General features: G+C 36.4%; 1 protein-coding gene and 1 long non-coding RNA gene across 2 annotated transcripts; both read right to left on the minus strand.

Moving 5' to 3' along the window:
• Positions 1–711: 711 nt before the first annotated feature.
• LOC100259276 (inositol 1,3,4-trisphosphate 5/6-kinase 4) lies at positions 712–22,130 on the minus strand. The gene is made up of 13 exons (XM_002280205.4): positions 21,894–22,130; positions 21,095–21,130; positions 20,138–20,336; positions 16,671–16,697; positions 16,370–16,464; positions 15,151–15,219; positions 14,584–14,786; positions 13,552–13,705; positions 11,464–11,577; positions 10,018–10,080; positions 8,677–8,822; positions 8,440–8,572; positions 712–1,230 (listed from the first exon to the last, which is right to left on the minus strand). The coding sequence occupies exons 1-13, from the start codon at positions 22,026–22,028 to the stop codon at positions 1,057–1,059; spliced, it is 1,548 nt and encodes a 515-aa protein (XP_002280241.2). The 5' UTR covers positions 22,029–22,130; the 3' UTR covers positions 712–1,056.
• On the minus strand, positions 18,205–20,129 carry LOC132253860 (uncharacterized). The gene is made up of 2 exons (XR_009465774.1): positions 18,663–20,129; positions 18,205–18,576 (listed from the first exon to the last, which is right to left on the minus strand). It is a non-coding gene; the product is annotated as an uncharacterized LOC132253860 (long non-coding RNA).
• Positions 22,131–23,802: the final 1,672 nt, after the last annotated feature.

Genomic DNA, 23,802 nt, shown 5'->3' on the forward strand with positions numbered 1-23,802 from the left:
AAGTCATTTGATTGTATTTTTTTGAAAACATTTATAATATGAAAAATACTTTTTAAGAAAAAAATTGTTTAGTAAAATTTAAAAAACATTTTTAGAATTGAAATATTGTTTATGGTACTCCACGAAGAAGAACATGAATAGGTAATTATCTATAAAAACATTTTTTTAAAGAAAATATTTTCACTAAGCAACGCTTCAAATAGAAATAATATCAAAAAATTGTTTTTACAATTTGAAAAATCATTATTACTTAAAATAGTTTTTAAATATATTTCCAAAAAATAAAAGACTTTAAAAAAGGCTTCTTTTTTCACTCCTATTTAAATACTAATAGATTCTCCCTATAATAACAACCCATTTATGAATGATTTTGAGATTATTAAAAACTTTTCCTAATGTTTGAAAATATTTCCTTATAGATATTAGAAGTTTGATAAACTTGTAAAAATCATGATTTTCTAAGCAATGACTTAATAAACACTTATTTAAAAATTAATTTTTTGTAATATAATACATTGCTAAAAGTATTATCAAAAACATTTTTTTATTTATATATAAATAGTATATAATTCTCCTTAAAGCGTTTCTAAAATGTTATAGGAGAAGTATGATGCACTAAAAGCACTTTTACGATTATAACTTCCAAAATGGCTCTGGCTAAAAGCGCTTCTACAAGAATCTCCACAAAAAGTGTGGATTTCTAAAAGAAGCTTTGTAATAAAAATCATTCTCAATTGGGTGTGCAATCACCAAAAGTTTGGGAAGGAATACCATCTAGAAATTCAACAGGGGGCCATATGTTTGGACCCTGGAAAGTTTAAAAAAGAAAACAGGGAGAAAAAATAAAAGGAAATACAAACATGAAAATTTGAAGGATAATAACAAAGGCAAATTATAACTCGAGTCACGTACTGAGTGGATGACCAGGGTTCAATTCCACCTGATACTTGCTGCAGTTGCTGAACACACAGCATCTATTCTAGGTACAGAATCCAGTGCAATCATATCACGACTTAGGCCTTAAACCTTATTTTTTCGGGTTAGTTAATTATATTTTCAGTGATCAACAAACTGCTGATCAGAGTTAATTGCCTGTTTCTTCTTTCTTGACTCAAACTTCTCTTTTATCGCATCCCAAAATGCAGGTATCGCCATGTTATCGGGAACTTCTTTGAAGGAGGGAAGGTAGTTCACATCCACAATGACATGGTCACCACTGCCTTCTTGAATCTGAAAATCCAGCACAGTAACATAGAAAAAGAGAAATAAGAAAGGGTACGAAAAATGATGAAGCCAAAATATCAAGTCTAACACAGGATATATACTATACATATATTACCTTCTAAATAAAATAGCTCAACTTAAAAGCTAATTATCTATCATAATTTATTTTCTATGTTTTTGCCTATTTCCTATGCATCTAAAAGATTGCATATATAAAGGCAGATGATTTCTAAAGTTAGTTTTTTCACTTGGGAGCTAGGGAAAAGTTTTGACCCTCAACCAGCTTCAGAAAAGAGGGTGGTCGTTGGTCAATAGATGTTTTCTTTGTAGAATTCAAGAGGAATCCAGTCTATAGATCACATCCTTCTTTACTTTGCCAAGTAAGGATCCTTTCGCAGTTGTTTTTCACTTTGTTTGGTATTCATTGGGTGCAAGCTACTACTGTTACAGAGACTCTCTTAGGGTGGTATGGTTCATTTGTGGGTAAAAATCGCAAGAAGGTTTGGAAAACAGCTCCATTGTGCATCTTTGGGACTGTAAGGAAAGAAAGGGAGTGAAAATCATTTGATAACGAGGATCATTTGGATTAAGCTTTGAAAAACTCCTTCCATAGAAATTTGTTTTCATGGGTGAAGATGTACATAGATATAGGTTCTATGCCTTCATTTGCTTTTGTAGATTGGGTTGGGTTCTTGCTAAGAGAGGGGGTTGATTTTTGTGTTCTCTCTTTTTGGTTACACCTATAGACGCTCATTCTATATGTCTTGCATGCTACTGTGCACCATCTTTTTTACGGTTTTTAATATATTGGCATTATTTTCTTATCAAAAGAAAAAATGATATAAAGGGTAGATGGTTAGAGGCAGAGTCAACTCAAGTTCATGGATTCAAATCACCTCTTAAGTGAAGCAACATAATTTGGGTTGTAATGAACTGCAGGGTCAGAGCCTAACATACACCAGAGGAACAAGGCTAAGTTAAATATGGATGGATCGACACAAGGATATCATGTGAACCTGCAAGAAAAGCCTGAAACCTCATCTCCTAGAATGTAGTTGAACTCAATTTGAATACCATTTTTGAGGTGCTTGTGAAGAGAGAAAAAAGGGAGAATCCCTAATTATTATTATTGAAAAACTATAAAGAATACACATTGGACTTGGGTAAGGAAAGAAAAGGAAAAGGAAAAGTAAATAACCTAAATAACTATACATTATCTAACACTCCCCCTCAAGCTGGAGCATATATGTTATATGCACCAAACTTGTTACAAATGTATTTAATTCTAGGACCTCTGAGAGATTTAGTAAAAATATCTAATAGTTGATCATTTGAATTGACAAAACTAGTTGCCACACATCCTGATGCGATCTTCTCTCTAATGAAATGACAGTCAACTTCAATGTGTTTGGTCCTTTCATGGAAGACTGGATTGGATGCAATATGCAAAGCGGCTTGGTTGTCACAGATGAGCTTCATCTGTTCATCCTTTCCAAATCTCAACTCCCGAAGAAGATGTTTCAGCCATATGAGTTCACATGTTGCCAGAGCCATAGCTCGATACTCGACTTCAACACTAGATCTGGCCACTACATCTTGTTTCTTACTCTTCCAAGATATTAGGTTACCTCCAATAAAAACACAATACTCGGAAGTGGAACGTCTATCTGTGGGTGAGCCAGCCTAATCTGCATCTGTGTAACCAACAACTTGGGTATGACCTCTGTTCTCGTATAACACACCTTGGCCTGGTGTGCTTTTGATATATCGAAGAATGCGGATTACAGCATCCCAATGGCTATCACATGGTGACTGTAGGAATTGACTAACAACACTTACAGGAAAAGAAATGTCTGGACGAGTAATGGTGAGGTAGTTCAGTTTACATACAAGTCGCCGATATCTCCCAGGATCTCCTAAAGGCTCCCCCTGTCCTGGTATAAGTTTGACATTTGGATCCATAGGAGTGTCTACCGGTTTACAGTCTAACATACCGGTTTCTTCCAAGATGTCTAAAGCATACTTCCTTTGGGAAAGAACCACACCGAAACTGGATTGAGCTATCTCAATCCCTAAGAAATACTTGAGTTTCCCCAAGTCTATAGTCTGAAAGTGGGTGAAAAGGTGTTGTTTTAGGTTCTGAATACCATTCTGATCACTGCCTATAATGACAATGTCGTCCACATAAACTACCAGATAAATACACTGCCCCGAAGAGTTATGATGATAGAAAACGGAATGGTCTGCTGTACTGCGGAACATGCCAAACTCCTGAACAACAAAACTAAAACGGCTAAACCATGCTCGAGGAGATTGTTTCAAGCCATATAGAAAACGACGTAACCTGTACACTAAACCAGACTCCCCCTGAGCAACAAAACCAGGTGGTTGCTCCATATAAACTTCCTCAGCAAGATCCCCATGAAGGAAAACATTTTTAATATCTAATTGATAAAAAGGCCAAGAACGCATAACAACCATGGAGAGCAATAGACGAACAGAAGCTATCTTGGCAACAGGAGAGAAAGTGTCACCATAATCAGAACCATAAACCTGAGTATAGCCTTTAGCAACTAAGCGGGCCTTAAGGCGATCAACCTGACCATCAGGGCCAACCTTAACTGTGTAGACCCAACGACAACCAACTGTAGATTTACCAGAGGGTAAAACAACAAGATCCCAAGTGCCATTGGAGTGTAAAGCAACCATTTCATCTACCATTGCTTGTCGCTAGCCTGGATGGGAAAAAGCCTCAGGGGTGCTCTTGGGAAGAGAAACAGAAGATATAGCAGAAACAAATGCAGAATAGGGTGAAGATAATTGATGGTAACTCAAAAAATTGTAAATGGGATGAGGATTACGAGTAGATCGATTACCTTTCCGAAGAGCAATGGGTAAGTCAGCAGAAGGAGGCAGAGCCGGGACAGGAGAAGTCGAAGGGATAGGAGGTGAGTCAGCAGGTACCGCGGCCAAAGAAGGAGGAACAACGACACGATGACGGCGATGATAAACCTGAAGTGGGCGAGAAGGCACTGCATCAGGTGGAGAGATAATGGGAAGGGGTAAGACTTCAGAAACAGGAAAAGACTCAGAGGTGGAGAAAAACGGTGAGTCCTCAAAGAAAGTGACATCAGCGGAGAGAAAATAGCGATGAGTCTTAGAGGAATAACAACGATAACCCTTTTGAAGTCTGGAATATCCCAAGAAGATGCATTTTGTGGCTCTGGCAGAAAGTTTGTCCTGTCCAGGAGTGAGAATATGAACAAAGCAAGTACAACCAAAAACACGAGGAGGAAGGAAATAAAGTGGTTGGTCAGGGAAAAGAAAGGAATGAGGAATCTGATCGGGTAATACAGATGAGGGCATACGATTAATCAAATAACATGTTGTAAGAACAGCGTCCCCCCAAAAACGAAAAGGAACATGACTATGTAGAAGGAGAGTACGAGCTGTCTCAACAAGATGTCGATTCTTACGTTCAACTACCCCATTTTGTTGAGGAGTATGAGCACAAGAAAACTGATGAATGATCCCATGTTGGGACAGAAATGAAGTAAATGGTGCAGAAAAATATTCTATGGCATTGTCACTGTGCAACACACGAATAGAAATATTGAACTGGGTTTGGATTTCAGCATAAAATTTCTGGAAAATAGAGAATAACTCAACTCGATTTTTCATTAAAAATAACCAAGTACATCAAGAATAGTTATCAATGAAAGTGACAAAATACTGAAATCCTAAAGTAGACGCGGTCCAACAAGGATCCCAAACATCAGTGTAGACAAGTTCAAAAGGAGACTTTGCCCGATTATTCAAACGCTCTGGGAACGAGACACGAATATGTTTCCCAAGCTGACAGGACTCACACGCAAGCGACGACAAAGATGAAAAACTAGGGACCATTTTCTGGAACTTGGATAGACTAGGGTGGCCCAGGCGACTGTGGATGAGGAGGGGAGCATCAGTGGAAATGCAAACTGCAGGTGAAGGCGAGGTGAGGTGATAGAGGCCTTGAGACTCACGTCCTATGCCAATCGTCTTTCCCGTACTCCGGTCCTACAAGGTCACAAATTTATCAGAGAAAGTGATAAAACAATTAAGAGTGCGAGTTATTTTGCTGATGGAAATAAGATTAAAAGGACACTCAGGGGCATAAAGGACAAAATGGAGAGGTAGGGAAGGGAGAGGATGAGCGAAACCAAAACCTTTAGCCATAGTTTGGGAACCATTAGCTAAAGTAACAGTAGGTAAGGCAGAGGTAGTAGTAATAGAAGAGAAAAAATCCTTATTACTAGATATGTGATCAGAAGCGCCAGAATCTAGAATCCAAGGTCCAAGAGAAGATGTGTGGGTAAGACAAGTAGAAGCATTACCAGTCTGGGCAACAGAAGCAACAGAAGCTGACTTGGTGGCCTGATAGCGGAGATAGTCGTCATACTCACTGTCAGTGAGGAAAATACCCTGAGATGTGGAGGAACTAGGAGGTTGAGGCGACTGAGGATCAGATGACTAGGCCACGTGGGCAGTGCGGGGAGGCCGCCCATGTAACTGATAACACCGATCACGAGTGTGGCCAAGCTAATTGTAATAGGTGCAATGAGGACGTTGGCCTCTACCTCAGTTACCACTGCGTCCTCCTCGAGAGTTAGTTTGAGAAACTAACACAGAAGAATCTGAAGTGTTATCAGATGGCAAAGTTTGAGTGGAGGAGATACAGAGGAAGCGAGCAAACACATCATCCAAGGATGGAACGGAGGAACTGCCAAGAATCTGATTGCGGACGGTCTTGAGATCTAAACGGAGGCCAATAAGCGTAAGAACCATGAAGAACTTGTCAATCTGTATGCGTTGATCCCCAACATCAGTAGTAAGAGGCATCACTGTCGAGAATTCCTCCTTAAGAGAGGCAATCTGGCCAATATAAGTAGATAAATCCATGTCTTGTTGTCTAACATTGACAATAGAAGAAGCCACCTTATAAAGACGTTGGATATCATTCGTGTATAGCCCTTTCGCCTGATTCCAAAATTTAAAGCATGTTTTGTAGGCCCGAAGATGATGCAGAATTTTAAGATCAACTGATTGCCATAACACACTACATAATTGTGCATCTATCTTCCTCCATTGTACTTTGTCAACTTCAGGGATATCCGCCTCATGCGTAACAAGGTGATCCTCGTAACCTTGACCCATAAACCAAAGCTCCACAGAGGCAGACTAGGACAAATAATTTTCACTGCCAACCAATTTCTCTGAAGTAATCATAGGAGATCCAGATATGATAGAGGAAAAAGTGGAACTTTTAGTAGCCATATCTACTTATCTGGTGAATGAAATACGTTTGGATCGAAGAAAGCCCTAATACGGCTTATCGCGGACTTCCTAAGACACGTGCAGGGCTCGGGGTGGAGAGGAAGTCATCGAAGGTCGCCGGAAAGGCGGTTTAGAGGGCTGGCGGAGACAAAAAAACCCCAAAAAATGCACTTTTAGGGCTCAGATGACACAAATGCAGATGGAGGGTGGCTAGACGGCGTCAGGCGAGGCTGGAGGTGGAAGCGCGTGGCCGGAAAGTGCCCCACGCGCCCTCACACGCCGGCGCGTGAGATTCAGGCCGCCGGAAAAGAGACGCGCGTGGCCGGCGTGTGGCTGGGATTCTTCCTCCAGTGCTTTGAGAAAAGTTGAAGATCTCCTCCTTGCGCACCTGATGGTATGGTCAGTGTCGGAAAAGGACGTCGCCAGAAAGGTCGCCGGAAAAGTCGCCGGAGGTGAGGGTTTTCCGACGACGGTGAGGGTTGATCGGAAGCTTTAGGAGATGGGAAGGGTGACCGGAATGAAACACGGTCACTTAAAGATTTTCCAGAATGGATTCACGGATAAACCAGAAATAATTAGGTGTTTTTTTTCTTCCTAGGCTCTAATACCATGTGAAGAGAGAAAAAAGGGAGAATCCCTAATTATTATTATTGAAAAACTGTAAAGAATACACATTGGACTTGGGTATATATATACATGCTAGTGGGACCCACAATACAGTAAGGAAAGAAAAGGAAAAGGAAAAGTAAATAACCTAAATAACTATACATTATCTAACAGTGCTTATTCCACAAGAATGACTACTAATGAGATGAAATCCTTAAGATCAAGGAAATCAAGTAAAACTGAAAGGAAAAGAGATAAGTGTTAAAGTTTGTTCTTTCATTCACTGAACCAAATACAACCATTGATTTCACATCATATTGGAGGTATTTTCTAAATTTCTATCACAAAGAAGCATGATTGGTGATCCCAAACCCCTGGCATCTTACCTCGAATCCTCTCTTGGTGGTTTTTGGTGCTAGGTGTTCCCAAGGAACTAACAAGATCGGGAGCTTAATACAATCGAGCAGTCATTAGCAAACCAAGCCACTCTGGAATAGGAGGGTAATAGGGTATGAATATCATTAAGGTCAAACATCCATCCTATTAGGCCTTGTTTTTTCTATCATCCATCTAGAACACTCCCACCCTAACAAAGTGCCTAGTTTTGTTCACTAAATGGTGTTGGATAACAGCAGATCACCTAATTTCCAGAGAATTGGCAATGTAAATACATGTATCATGTGTAAGACTCTCTAGAATCCGTTGACACTCTATTCTTTTTTTCCCCTCAGTATTTTGGGATTTCTGCTTAGACAAAAACTGTGGGGGGTCTATTGAGTTTTACCTGTTTTTGGCTTCTTGAAGGTGTAAAGTTGGTCTTGTAAAGGTTTGAAAGTATTGAAGGATGATTTCATTTACTTTCTTTAATGAGGCATGAAAGAAAAATAAGTGCAAAATATTTGAAACAATGGAGCCACAGAAGTATGGTGTCTAAGAGCATGGTTGCATGACTGCATCCACTGCCTTCAATCCACACAGCTCACTGGGGGGCAGCGGAGGTTTCATAGGGTTCTTATCAAGGTTTAGACAATAAAGGATTAATCCCAACCACCATTCTATGACAATTCTTCATTGGGTTTTCTTTCTTGTTTTAACTTTCAGGGGATGTGTCTTTAGCTGGACATCTGTCACAACAATTATTTTAAACTTTAGGAAAAGAGAAGAGAAAGGAGAAGCAGATTTGCCTAACGGGGAATATTTTCACCTAAATTAAGGTTCACAAAAGCTAATTGAACCTTTGGTTAATTATTCTATGAAAAATAATCAGTTGAAGAAAATTACTGGGCCACTTACAACAACGTCAAAGCCAAAAATGGTAAGATCAAGCACTCTCCTAAGCCAGCTTGCAGCATCTGTCACTAGCTTAATATCAATACTTTGATCATTGACATTCTGGTTTTCTTTCCCAGTGGGTAAAGACTTCAAGCTGTGGAGAGGAATCACAGGGTTATTAGTTGCAAAGGCATGCTCTACAAAATATATATATACACCAAAAGAAAGAGAGAGGAGAAAAGAGAAATCGGATGATACCTGTCAAAGATTAAAGGCTTCAGTTCATTTTTCTCACATAATTTCTTCAAGGTACCTGCATTTGGTGTAGACTTCTTAACTGCATAGAAAACTTTCTCACCCAAGACATAAAATTTGAACAGAGTAGATGAATGATCCACGTATTCCTGCAGTTCCAGTTATTTTCATTTTCAATCAAAAGGTTCTAACAACAGTACTCAATGGTAAAAAAAGTGTCATGTTTCAACACTAAAACCTATTTTGTGTTCATGTGATTGCATTTACTTATTTGAAGTCTCAGTGTCAAAAACCTTCTACCTATCTTCTGAGGACAAACAAATGTTCATGTCTGTTCAAAACAAAAAATATACCAAGTCTTGCAACACTTATATTTATTTCATATTCTAACACTATATTTCACTCATCTAGCTTCACATTCTAAAGGCAAGATCTTAACCACCTATTTTTCTACTTGATTCTCTCCCCAGAACATGGAAGGCATCACAACTTATCTCTAGATGGAAAAAAAAAATGAAGCTTATGGAGGCCTATTTCCAACAGATAAAGATAAACGTGAAACTCTTTTCTGAACATACTAATTTTCTGTATCAGCTAGTGTCCCATGAAAGATCAATTGAATCAGGCTATACCAAAACTTTTGAATTCCATAATAAAGCCTGAGTGGCACTAGTTCTTGATGCAGATTATAACAAAAAGAGCCCTCAAGAATGCATTCTATCATCCTTGAAAGATCTTAATACAAACAAAACAACAGTCTTGGAACAAACCCTCATCTATCATCCCTGAAAGATCTAATTCACACAATGCAACTGTCTTGTTCTTCATCATGTCTTTAGTGCCCAAATTTTTTTTTTTTTTTTAATTTTTGATAGGAAACAACAAAGAAATATATTGAATTAGAAAATAGGAAATACAAAAGAAGGATGAGGAATCCTCCCACAAATGAAAACTAAACAATTGAATACCAAGAGCAAAAGCTATGTAGTAATTACAAAAAGAAACCTCTCCTTACTAACCCACACCCTTGGAACTACACACCGCTAACCAATCTAGTTGAACCAAATTAAGGGGAATGCCCTTGAAAGTTGAGGTGCAAGAAGCCCAAAAAGAACCAAATTAGTGCCCAATATGGACATTGGAAATATGATATGCTATCAACAATGTGAACCTTCCATGAATAAAACTACCATTGGAATGAATCATATTGCAAAACTGGCACCACCTCCTGATCCACATAAAAAGGACTCATATCCACATTGTGTCAAAAAAGTTAATGTTGCTGCCAGGGTTAGAGAAATTGAAACTGAACTGGAGTCACTTTTTATAATAAAAGTAGCTTACCTGAATAACAGCTGGAAGAGGAACACTCAAATCCTTATAATCTTCAACTCTAAACACAATTGCCTGACAAGCAAGGTAATGTTTTTAAATCAGAGAAACCTATAAAAAAAAAAGGTTTGTAAATCAGAGAAAACAACTAAGATAAGGAATTTGCATTGTCTCAAAGCAAAAAAAAATAATAATAATAATTTGGATTTCTTTAGTTTCCATGTATTGACCCACAAACAATGTCCACAGATGAACATTAAACCTATTGTTACAAAAATGCCTAATAAAGCCCATGGACCTAGTTTTCTGCCTACTTCCTTGCTGAGGACCTCAGAAACCCAACAAGTTGCCTATTTCGTGTTTGGGAGAAAAAGACTTTGCATATGAAAGAAACATCACCTATGCTCAAGCTATCATACTAGCTCCACAAAAATTCAAATAATAACTTTTCATCAGGCCAATTACGTTGACATTAAACAAGGTCAATAGACTAATTTTTCTGTTTAATTTTGCTGATTAAACAAGGTCAAAAGGCCAATTTTGAGCTCAACAAAAAGTAAAATCTTAGCTTCCTCTCAACACACTAAAAATAAACTACCAAATAAAAAATGTTAGAGTGCAACACAACCCAAAAGGACTATGACTACCTTATTACACTGGTATGTCAAGACCAGTAAAACAACTTGTATACATCAAAACAGGCTCAACTTGACATAAGGAACCTAAGTGTTAGGCTTACAAACATTATGAGCAAGAGAACATGAAGAAGTCAAAATGAAGGCCCAACAATGACTAATATTATAAGTATGATCAATGCATCCATAGTTGTTAATACACATACCATTCTATCCTGATAAATAACCCACCTTCTTATACTATTTAAGCAAAACCCTTTAGCAGCATATGCAATTGCTTTGACCATTTAAAAAAGAAACTTGATAGCTTAAACAATAAAAGCATACATTTTGCTGGTGAGGTCAATCAGAAGTTAGGAAAAAAAGTCTTGATATTATTAGTCGGTTTGGGAGTGATTCTTGTAAAAACAGTTTGTCTGTAGAACTCTTGTCAATAGTACTTCAATTAGAAATGTTTATAAGGAGAATCACTTAGAATTTGGATATGGGAAAAAAAAATGTTTTTGATAATGTGTTACATAACAAAAAAGTGATTTTTGGAAGAAGTACCTACCAGGTGATTGTCCATAAATCACTTTACATGATTCTCTAAATTTTTAGATTTTTAAAAGTTTGTCAAATACCTAATTTCTGTAAAGAAACACTTTCAAGCATTAGAAAGTGCTTTTAGCCCTCTTTAAATCACTCCCAAACAGGCTCTATGTCAAAGCAAATAAAACTCACAATTGATTGAAGTTACTCAACTAGTTTGGACGTCAACAACATGAAAAACTCAAACACTTAAAACCAGAATTGGGAAAATGACGGGGAATAAAAGCAATACCATACTGTGAGCATCAGCTACACCACAAGCAACTTGAGGTTTCACTATACTTGGAAGAGATAGTTTAGCTTCCGATAGCCTTTGTATCAAATTGAGCTCATTGAAGTTGTCAACCTGCATATTGAGTACCAAATGTAACTAAATTTGAAAAGAAAATTTGGCCAAATTCAAAAAGATTCCATATTGCCAAAATTCAAAACATGAACTGTGACTGGATCAAATGATAAATAATCAAACCTACAGTATTGACTAGTGCAACAATTAATCCCTTAATTATGAGACCAATTTTGTTTATTTTTTTGAGAAGGAGAGAGAGAGAGAGAGTGAACAACATTTTTTTTTTTTTATAGGTAAATGAGAATTGTATTAAAAGAAAGAAAGTATACATGTCGTATACGAAGAAAAAAGGACAAAAAGGCGCAAAGACACAAAAACCCACTACCGCACCCTATCGTGAGCCTACCCAATCCACAGAGAGAGAGAGAACAACAATACCATCTTTAATGATTTCTTTTACCATGCCTCAGATCAGAACTTCCTCAAATAGAGAGAGAGAGAGAGAGAGTAGTTTTTGTTACATGGTACACATACGTCCATTTGTACATATTATGATTAATGAACTGCACAACTTTGCAAAGATTAACTCAATAGAACACTGACCATAACAGCTGGTGGAGAAACTGATATACTGGGAAAAAAAAAAAAACCACACTCAAATTACCAGCCTCCAACATATCTAAATAATTTTGACCCTGGCATAAAACAATGACAATCTTGGGAAGAACTTAGGTTTCATAGTTTCTGAAACATCTCACAGTTTGAAGGTAGATTTTGAATGGAAATATACAAGAACATCAAAACCCAATACTGATTGCAGAAGTTGACTTAAAACTGAGACGACAAGTATTCATGGATACATACACGCATGCATACATACTTATGTGTTTATATATATAAACATACCACCCTTGAAAATATCCAAGATGACCCAAACAAATATTCTACTGGGTGCTATTACTTTATCTCTAAGGCAAAAATGGATAGCTGCTCCCAAAAATCCTCCCACCTCAATCTTTTCCTATGAATGAGAGGGTGGAAGGCATGCGTCTTCCAAGACTCATTACCATGAGAACTCATAGGATTGGTTTTTTCAGAGTTCATATCAAATTGAGGAAAGTGCTGCTGTTGGGAAGATGCATGTGTATGGGCATGCATCTCAGACCTTACTGAGCAACTTGGGGCAAAATCTCGAGTTTAGATCAACTGAAAAGGAGAAGATGATCTTTGGTGATTAGATGCTTTCTTTGCAAAGGAGAAAAGAGTTGATCACATTCTCTAGCATTGTGACAAAGCAAGAGTTCTATAAAAGTTGGCATTCTCTTCATTTGGGATAGCATGAGAAATATCTTCATCAGTAAGAGGAACTCTTATAGGTTGGCATAGATCTTTTGAGGGGAAAAAAAAGGAAGAAGGTTGGAAGGTTGTCCCTTTATGTGTGTGTTTTGGACATTATGAAAGGAGAGAAATTGGAGATTGCTTGAAAGTGTGAGAATTTCGATCAAGCACTAAAATCCTTGTTTGTTTGTAATCTTTTGTTGTAGGTTAGGAGGTATATAGATGAGAATTCCACATCCATGGCAGAGTTTGTAGATCGGTTGGGGACTAGGTAAAGGGGGAAGGGGGTTTTGTTGCCCCCTTTTTCTTTTTTCTATTTGCTTTTTGGCATCCTTCATATACAACCTATGTACTCTGGTGCACTTTTTTGCTAGGCATTGTTACTATATTTTTTGCTTATCTATGGAAAAAATACAAACCAAAACATTATTGGTGCTTCTTTAAGTAAACCCAATGACATCCAATTGTCAAATTACTATGGTTTTAGTGTAGTGGATTGCGAGATCCATCTGCCTAAATTTCATGAAATGCAGCTTGAGAATTGGTAACTAGATCCTATCAGGAGCATTGAGATCTGAATGCTGCCATTAAAAAGGTCCACTTGTAACATGGGCAGGATAATGATCCAGCTTTTCTCCATTAACTGATCAATTTTAAATGCAAGTATAAATAGATACAATTCTGGCAAAAGACCTTGAGAAAATATGGCCCCCTGATTCTACAGCAACCTGGCCTGTTGATATCTTCCAATCCAAGTAGAATCTGTTGGATTTTTAGCCGATCCACTACAGGGTCAATGTTATTAAATGGGTCAATTAAACAGAAGTCTGGGTGATGTTCCATATACCTGTACAAGAATCAATACCCATTAGAAAAATCTTACATTATCAATTAAAATAAAGTTAAAGAAGATATATAGATATTCATCCTTTCAATACTTTCATCTAAATTTTTGTTTGTGGGATTTCAAATTTCTGCATCAATTACATTGCTGCTTGATGTTCAACATGCTTCATAAACAATATCAAATGGGGTGCTTATCCAAGAAAAAGAAGACTCAAAGAGCGAATTATGCAATAGGAACTGGCATTATAAATGCAATGAATAGTCCAGGATATGATTATAACAATGTGCAATTATAAATGCAATGAATAGTCCAGTATAGAATTATAACAATGTGCAAAAACTATAGCACAAGAGGTAAATGTAACCCATGAACCAATTTATAAGGACAGGAACACAGACAGTTATAGTGATTAAGACGAATTCAAGGCATGTAACACATCACCAAACAACTAAAAGCAATATAACTACAAAAAGTAAGAAACATGAGCTTTGGAGCCTGATAGAAATATGAGGTGAGACATGTGTTGGCCTCTGAAAAGGAAAAGAAGGGTTGGCACAGGAAGTGGAGACTTATCATACTCAATGATGTTTGTCAATGAGTTCCTAAGCAAATATGGACTTCTAAGAATTTGGCTTTCAATAACTTTGTTTAAACTTCATTTATTTCTCTAACAAACAAATGAGTTCATAATTCAGACATATATTTTGAAATTTAGAAAGGCGGAATAATTGACAAACAATTCTATATGAAAAACTTCATATAGTCTCATATATGATGGCATGTGACAACATTGGTAAAAGAAAACATGTCAATCCTGTTTTTTCTGAAACCATCCTTCATAAAGGATATAAGAACATTTTAAAAGATAAAGAAATTACATTCCCAATTCCAGCATGCCTCTGGTGTAAGTGATTCTGTTTGAGAGTTCTGAAGAACTGTTCAACTTGATGGACATGATTTCATCAGTTGCTTTGTGGAGTACCACATCAACTTCTTGCAGTTGAGATGATATAGGGAGTGCAAATGTGAGGGGCATAAATATCAACCCGTTTTGAGAAGGATACATGGGGAATGCACCTCTCTGCCAAAATAAAAAGGACACTATATAAGCTCAAACTATATTATGAAAAGATTGTATAAATTGTAGTTATTGCTTACAAATTTTTAGTGTTGTATTCATATTCCTGACAAAATGAGTAGTCATTGAATCTAAAAGGTGTTTTCCAAAAGAACAAGACACTATACAGCAGCTAAAGTCGCATAAAATTCTTTGAATGACATTCGTACTGGGTCCTGTTCTAAGTCTCGCCTAAGTGAGGCCCTTTTAGTGGGAAGTATTACAATTTTATATTGGACCACATGCCTATAGCTTCATAAAACCATCTTACAGTTGATAATTCCTTTTCTAGTGCACTGACAGCTTTCTTTTCTATATAAAGCCTAACCTTAGAAAAATCTTCTTCACGAGATGGCTTCATGATGTAACCAACTGTCACAACATCATTGCTTATGTCCTGTGGCAATGAGATGCATAAAAAATGTCATTTACATAAACAATTTCACTTCAGAGAACATGAAATCATTCACAAAAGACCCTTGATATTGTACTTATAAATAGTGAAGAAAATCCCAAACGTAATTCACCCCAAAAATAACAAATAATATGGAGCATGGACACAATCAATGCATAATATCACCATGCAAACCACAAGATTTAAATTTCATATTTATCGTGTAACCTCAGGCAACGACCACCAGAAACCTAGTCATATTTTGCACAAGAAAGCAGGGGGCTAATGATTAGACATTTCAGCCTAAATGCTTCCACACCCTATTTAATCCAAGATCAAACACAGCCTATTGACCTAAAACCCTTCTCAGGAACATTAAGCAATGTGTTCTAGCTACTACAAGAGAATAAAACAGACCCAAACCCTGCAATTGTATAATAAAAATTTTACAAACTACCCACATGGAAAAGAAAATTAGAATTCCTAGTCTTTGTATCACATTCATCTATCTAATTAAGGATGCCACCTATGTAGTTGGCGTGGATGAAGAAACTTCAATCACACTTGCCCCAAGTCACCCTTAAACCAATCTAGCAAAGTTGACATAAGCAAATATTTTCTCTTTCCTGTAATCCTCAAAATTTCAAGGTAAGATGTTCATTTTTATGTTCACATATGACTCTGCCTCTCATCTCTCATTTGTAAACATATGACCATATTTAACACTCCTCAATTTATAAGACAATGGGCCATGTCGACACAATGAACTATATCAGTGAAGAAAGGTTTTTTCCTTGATTTGAAGCAAGGCCCTGCATTGATTATTGAAGCTAACAGCCTAAGAATCATAGCCAACCTATATCTGATACAACTATAATCCACCACTGGATCAGCAATGAGCTCTATTGCTGAGGTGAAACTCTTAAGACCTGCATAAAAGGTTTCTGGAAAACAATCCTACCCCACACCCAACATAGCTCTCAACACAAGTACTTCACCCATTTTGAGGTTTTTAGCAACTCAGCTCATGAAATGACGACTCAAAAAGAATCACTAAACATGGAATTTGTAGAAAGATAATTGAAAAATGCAACTCTTAAATCTGAAAGCATATAATGGAAGCGATTTGAAGATAGTGATAATCAATCGCAACCTTTTTATTCAGGCGGCAAATAGTCAAAGGTAACTCTTCTAGTTTATTGATATAGAACATGCTTGAATCTTCACTTGCAGGACCACCATCAACATCTGCAAGGAATAGGAAGCTCAGTTTCATCGACCAACAGAAGTTCGAGCACCAAAAAGCCAAGGTCTATCAATGTTTTTCCCCAACTAAATATCATATAGTAGGAGGCATTATAAAATGAAGTACCAAAGAATTGATAATACAGGTTGGAACAAGGTACACAAAAAGAACTTTATGCATTATGAACAAGGAAGGAGGTGGTGCGCACCATCTTTTGATTCTTGCCCAGTAGATCCTGTGAAATGAAAATCAAGACAATTAGATGGTCACAAGCATTCTTATTTATACCCAAAAAAAAGTATAATCTTGCATTGGCAAAACAAAATAAACAGATTTGAAGGGTTATGATTGCCCAATCAACTATCACTTTCACTGGAATGGAAAACTAACTTAAGCCACCATTTAGAGAACCTAAAATCTTGATATCTGATCCAACAATTTCTTCTGAAGGGCATCTCATATGGGCAGTAAGTCCTTGTATATGTACCATGAGTACATTGCTGGACCACTATGCTCTCTACTAAGTACATAAAAGAGGAACCACTTCCTCTTCTGATTTTGATAAAGGAAAGTGAAAGAGTAAGAGATAGAGAGAGCGGAAGATGAGAAGAGGAGGAGGGCCAAAGGGAACAGAGAGATATACATGTCATCTTCTGGTTTTGATAAGAGAACGTCAGAGCATAGGAGGTGGAGAAAGCAGGAGATAAGAAGGAGAAGGGGACCAGGAAAAAGGAAGGGAAGAAAAACAGGGCTTTGGGAGAGAGAGAGAGAGAGCTGTGCATAGCATTGGAGATGGAGAATACAAGGGAGGAGAAGTGGGCGAAAGGGGCAGAGGCAGTTTCTGTTTGAGGTTAGGCCATGTTGAAGCCAAACATTTTGCATTAAGCTGGCTGGCCTTGGAGCACTTTTACAACCCTAATAAGATCATCTGATCAAGTTACCATCTGATCTAACAGATCTCCAAGGTGGAATTTAAACAAAGACAAGGCATATGCTACAGCTGCATGCCATTTTTCAGAATATGAAGGCCAACCAAGAGAATTAAAGAAGTCAAATAAGGGGCATGACAACATGACATAGGATGGTTAACATGGTGAAGCTATATTGGAGGATGTCAGGTAAAGAGATAGAAAAACAACTACAATTTCCCCCTTCTAAATCCTACTATCACAATTTAGACCTATAAAGTCCTCAATCCCAAAGAGAATAGAAGCAAGTAGCTTCCAGCTTGGTCCTAGAAATGGGCACTAAGCTTATATGTGGTTGGCAGGATATCCTTTTTCCTTTTAAGTTTGTGCATGTGTGTCACTGAGGTGGAGGAGTGTGCAAGAAGGGCAGAGGAAGTTCTCAAATCAGGGCTACACCAGGTTTAAGCCCAAACATTTTGTGCTAGCCCAATGGGACTTGGAGCTTTTTCACACACCTAGTTATATCATCTGATCAAGTTACCATCTGATTCAACAGATCTCTAAGATGGAACTTAAGAGAGGACGATGACGACACATCTTGGAATACAAATGCCAACTAAGAGAACTTAGAAGAAGTGGAAGAAAAGGTGCAGCAGAGTAACATACGGAGGTTAACTCAGCGAAGCTAGGTTGGAGCAGGTCAAATAGAGAGAGTGGAAAACCACAATCTAAACCTACAGATTTCCAATTAGTATCCAAACTAGCACAATCTGCGTGTATAGAGTCCCCATCCACATCCAATCTCAAAGAGAATTGAGACAAATCACTTTCAACTTTGCTTCGGGATATCGACACAGGTTTTGTAGTAGTTGGTAGGGTATCCTACTTTATGTCTTAAGACTTCATTCTTTTCAATATGAAATGAAACTTTAATGATGAAGAATTGGATATCAACAAGGATGAATACCAAGGAACAAAAAACTAAGTTGCTAAGGCTATGTACAACTTAACCACCCAAACAACAATTAGGAACTATGTCTCCTCTAAACTCCTCCAGAATCGCAGCTCCTCTCCTGGTTAAGGAATCCCCTTTGATAATTGCTTTCTAGCAATCCACCTCAGCTACAAACACAAACTCAAGAAAAATATCCTTAATCTCCCTCATCAAATACCATATCACCATGAGCCCAGGACCCTCTGTTCCATCTACAAGATAACAGCAGAAGAGTCAATCTAAATGATATGCCCATAAAACCTTTATCGGTAGCTTCACTAAAACTTTGCAAAACCACCTGAATCTCTGCTTCAATCTTAAAGCCAATCTCAGCAAGTATCAAGAAGGAGAAGATAATAATGCCATTGTGATTCCTAATAATCCTAGTACGCTTTGCTGAACTGAACTCCCTTGACCAAATTCATGAAAATTGACTTCAGCTTCTTGGTGGTGGTGTTGGGGGGTATCCAACTCAAAAGTCTCCTGCACTGCAAACCATAGACACAAACATGAATCAAAACAAAGTCAACTTCAAAGGAATACTGTAGAACCCTGTGGTAATTAACACCCAAACATAGAACATCATCCTCTCCCATATATCTACACCATTGCATCCTTGACTCTCTTGCTCTATCCAAAGAACAAGGTTCAATCACCATAATCAACTATGCTTCTCTATGGGCCATTCCATCAAAACCAACTGAAAAAAACAGCTACTGCCAAAGGCTAAATCTTGGATCAGGCTTTGGCCATCTCATCTATAAACATATTGGTGCCTGGTGAGAATAGGTCAAGCCTTTTATGGCATTTGACATTAGCATCATTGGGGTGACCCATCCTAGGGCTTAAGAGCGGCATTATACCCCAACAATTCCTCACCCAACATGATACTCCCGTGACTTGAACCCATGATCCTTAACTCTAATACCAATTCTTAGATCAAGCTTTGACCATCTCATCTGAAAACCAATTAGTGTCCCATGAGGACAGGTCAAGCCTTTGATAACATTCGACATCACCATCATTTGGGTGATACATCCCCGAGCTAAAGAGTGACATTGATGCACCCCAAAACTAAAAAGCACTAGAAAATGCAAAATAGGAACAACACATAATAAGATTTTCTCCTCTCTAAAGGTATACATTAGTACTAACCTTGGCATTACCAAGAGAAGGACTTAACTTTATAAAGAACCTTAGCCTTCCAAAATAACCTCCTTGAAGGAAACGGAGAAGAACCCATCCTCTCCCATCAACCCTTGGAAAAACAATTTAAAAGAGAAGTGAACAATTTTCAAATGCCAGCTTGACTCCCCAGGTAAAGAGTCAAAGAGGTAACATTCAGAAAGTCATTGATGGAGGGTTAGATGTCATCTACCTTCCCTAAGGTTACTCTAGAAGTAAAAATTTAAAAAAACATGGGGTTCACACAAATGAAAAATTGATGACAGGGGCTCCTGTAGGAGTAGTCTGAAAAGATGCAGGTACAAAGTATCCAAGGTGCTATCTTCCCAGCAGAAATCCTTCTAACAGCAAACCCTAGACCTCTTACTAACATATCCTGTGAAATGGCTTCCCAAGGATGCCTCTGGGTGTCCCTTAAAGCAATCTTGGCACCCAATCCATCATACTAACCATATAAGTCTCATTAACAGACTATTGATGCCTTCTAAAAGACTCAAACTCCATGTGTTGTGTGTGTGTCCTAACATAAAACCATATATCCCCCTAATTTCCATTTTCCGTGGTGGGAAAAAGGTTAGTGGCACTTACTTAGAATGACAAGCAGCCAACCATGAGTCCTTAGTTTAAGAAGGAGGTCATCATTGTTGTCAGAAACTAAATACAAAATGCTCCCTCCAATGTCACCCCAAGCTAGTTGAATTTCATTTAAAGCATCAATTGTGGAAGATTCATCCAATACAAAGCAATCAAAAGAGTATTGTACAGCTACCCCTTGAAGAAGACTTGCCTACAAGCATGAAGATACAATTGTCAATCAGAGTATATCATCAGTCATAAAATAAATCAGCAACATCAATACATTGGCTAATCCGTTTTCTTTCTAAAATATCTCCAAGAATTTCCCAACTATTTCCATCACCATTTATGTTACTTTCTAAAGGCTCTCTTCCTTGGATAACCAGAAATCACCAAACCTTAAGCTGAAGATAAGGCAAAAACAACCACAGTGCAAGTAAACTGATATTTCTGGTTAATAATTTTATCCTTTAAGAAACATCAATACCAAGGCATCCACAACGAGTTCTCTCCCATAAATCCATTTTTTCTTTAAAAGCTTCAGTAAAATAATTCCATGCTACAGGCTGTGGCATCAAAACAAGATTGGAAATACTGCAGTATCAACCAAAAACACTAGAAAGGAAGTTCTTGCAAACTAAAACTATGGAGAGGAATTTACAAATTCAAAGGACTCAACAATAAATTTATTTAAAACACACAAATGAGCAATAAACAAGGATGCAAGCAACACCTTCAGATATTGAGCAAGTTAGAAACTGATATTACAAGTATTAGGATTGCACAAATGGAAGATGAAAATCCTACTGTCGGTTAAATGGTAAGTGAGAAGTTGAATTTAAAGTGTCATATATTTCTTGGTTATCCGATTGAAAGAAAGAAACAAGATGAGGTTATTTTATTTCGACATAGAAGTATTTCATATAATATAATTCCCTCCCATAACTCAAATAATACAAGGACAACAACCTTTTGAGCTGAAAGATCATGTCTGTAAGAAATTTCCTGCAAAATGAAGTACATTATGCAAGTCAGTGTAATATAATAAAACAAGAAAATGATAAAGAAAAATTGGGTAAATAACATCCTCATATCTATATATATGAAAAAGAAGTACATTTCTTAGTGTTTCCACACTATCACATACAAAATATAATCTATGGCAAAAAAATGTAGTTCTGTTTCCACTAAACAACCACATAAATAAATATTTGAACTCTTTTTCCCTTTAATAAAATTGATTGATTCCATATTTCATATGAAATGGTCCCATAAATAACCAAATTTAAAAATATTTTGAAGAAAAAAACGACTTTTCTTCAAAAATCAACCATTTCTAAATACCCATTTTAAAAACGGAAGACCCATTTGGTGAGTAACAAAAAGGAAAGCCTGAAAACATTGATTGAAGCTAGATTAATAAATAAATAAAAAAAGTAAAAAACACGTTTTTCTTCCAAAATCAACTAATTCTCTGAAAAACAAAAGACGCCCATTTTAAAAACGCAAAACCCACATGGTTGGTAAGAAAAGGAGGAAACCCGAACACATTGATTGAAAATAGTCCCGTAACCAAGCAAATTCAAATTTAAAGGAAAAAAAAGGACGATTTTCCTTCAAAATCAACCATTTCTCTGAAAAACACCAGACACCCATTTGAAAACAAGGAAAACCCATTTGATTGGCAAGAAAATGGGGAAAATAAGTGAAAAGAAAAGAAAGGACAATTTGGCCTTATAGGATTTAATGTGGAATTGATGAGAATTACCGTGGGGATGGTGGAATGGCGAAGCTTACGGAGGAGATATTCGGCTGCAGGTAATAGAGAATCTTTTCCGTTAGGGTCTTCGCAGCCGAATAGAACCGACTCGTCCAACACGATTCTCCGAACGCCACCACCCATTCTCCCTCCGTGTGTGTCGCCGGAGAAGGGAAAGAGATTAGTGAAGCTACACACGACTTTGAAGCGCGTATTGCTGTTTTACCAAATAATGAAATTATTCCATGAACTGATGAAAGTGAACTTTAAAAATGGAAAATAATAAATTTTATTTTACTCTTTTTTTATCAGCATTTTTATTTATTTATTTTATTAACGAATAAAATTCCAATTTCATTAACGATATTTTGGAGATGATAAAAATGAAAATTAAATTCCAATTTTGAAGTAATAAATAATAAAAAAATGAGAATGTTTAACGAAAATATGTGAATTGTAAATTCTCCTAAAAACAAATAAAAAATAGAAAAAAAAATGCTACTGAATTTAAACTATTTAAAATGTGCAATGAAATCTGGGTCATAAATAAATTAAGACTTAAGTATGAATAAAATATAACATAATGAGATCATACATAAATTACAAAAAATTATAATATTAGATACCTTTTCAATATGGACCCAAAAAATAATATTTAATCCTATAAGTGGACACCTCTTGAAATAGTCTGTGGTAAAATTTGTGAAGTACTTTGAATTTCATAAACCCAATTTTGGGAATTTTACAAATTTATCTTAAAGTGATTTTAGAAAATATTTTTAATCTAAAAAATAATTTAAGTGCGATAAAATTTAAGCAACATTTCTAAAAGTTTGAAAAATCACTTGAAAAAACACTCATAGTGTTTTTTAAAAAAACATTAATCAATTTGATAATAATTATAGGAAGCGCATCTAATATTTTTAGCACTTAAAATTTTTTATCTTTTAATAGATGAATCTTTTGAAAACACTTATAGAAAAACACTTTTAAAACCCATTTAACAGTAATTTTATAAAATGTGTCCAAACTTTTTAACACTTAAAAATACCTATAATTTAAGTGTTAAAAATGCTGGAAACATTTTAGATTGTGTTTTCAAACTTTTTAACACTTAAAATTTATATTATTTAAGTGTTAGAAACGTTTTTTAAAATCACTATTAAATGCGCTTTTACCATAAACACTTCAAATAGAAACTATCATATGCATCATAAAAGTACATTTGATAATAATTTTATAAAGTATTTTTAACGTTTCTAATACTTTAATTTTTTTTTCAAGTAGTAAAAATGCTAAAACAATTGTTAAACATATTCTAAATATATATATATATATTTTTAAAAAACACTTATGAGATAGGATAAATTTTTTAAAATACTAAAAGTACTTTCCAAAATTATTGTAAAACACATTCTAAAACTCTTTTTAAAATCAATCAAAATTTTGTTTTATATAACAAAACCAATTCTGACAATATTGATTTTAAATTAATTGAAAAAACAAAATTAAAACCATAGTTGATGATATTGTGTGGACCCCGCATTTCGTTGGATGAGTTCCCACTCGATGGCGAAACTCGTTTTTGTTTTATTTGATGAAATTTGATTTTTAGAAAAAAGACTTGGAGTCGCCACTTATTTTTGTTTTATTTTTAAAGGGTAAACAAAATAAGAAAGAAAAACCCTAAGTGTGATTCCTTATTTTGGAAAAGGTGGTCTGTGAAAAACAGGATCGGGTTCGGGGGTCAGGTTACTTATCGAGAAAGTACGGTAAAAACCGTAGCACCCTTCTAAGTCCCTAAAATTGGGTCTCTACTAATAAAATGAAGCAATCATGACAATTGATGAGGGAATCAATGAATACTCAGAGTGATCATGCACATGTGAGAATTGGGACATGCATAGACAGCAATTAG

This window comes from Vitis vinifera, chromosome 5 (genome assembly GCF_030704535.1).
Source record: "Vitis vinifera cultivar Pinot Noir 40024 chromosome 5, ASM3070453v1".
Taxonomy (NCBI): domain Eukaryota; kingdom Viridiplantae; phylum Streptophyta; class Magnoliopsida; order Vitales; family Vitaceae; genus Vitis; species Vitis vinifera.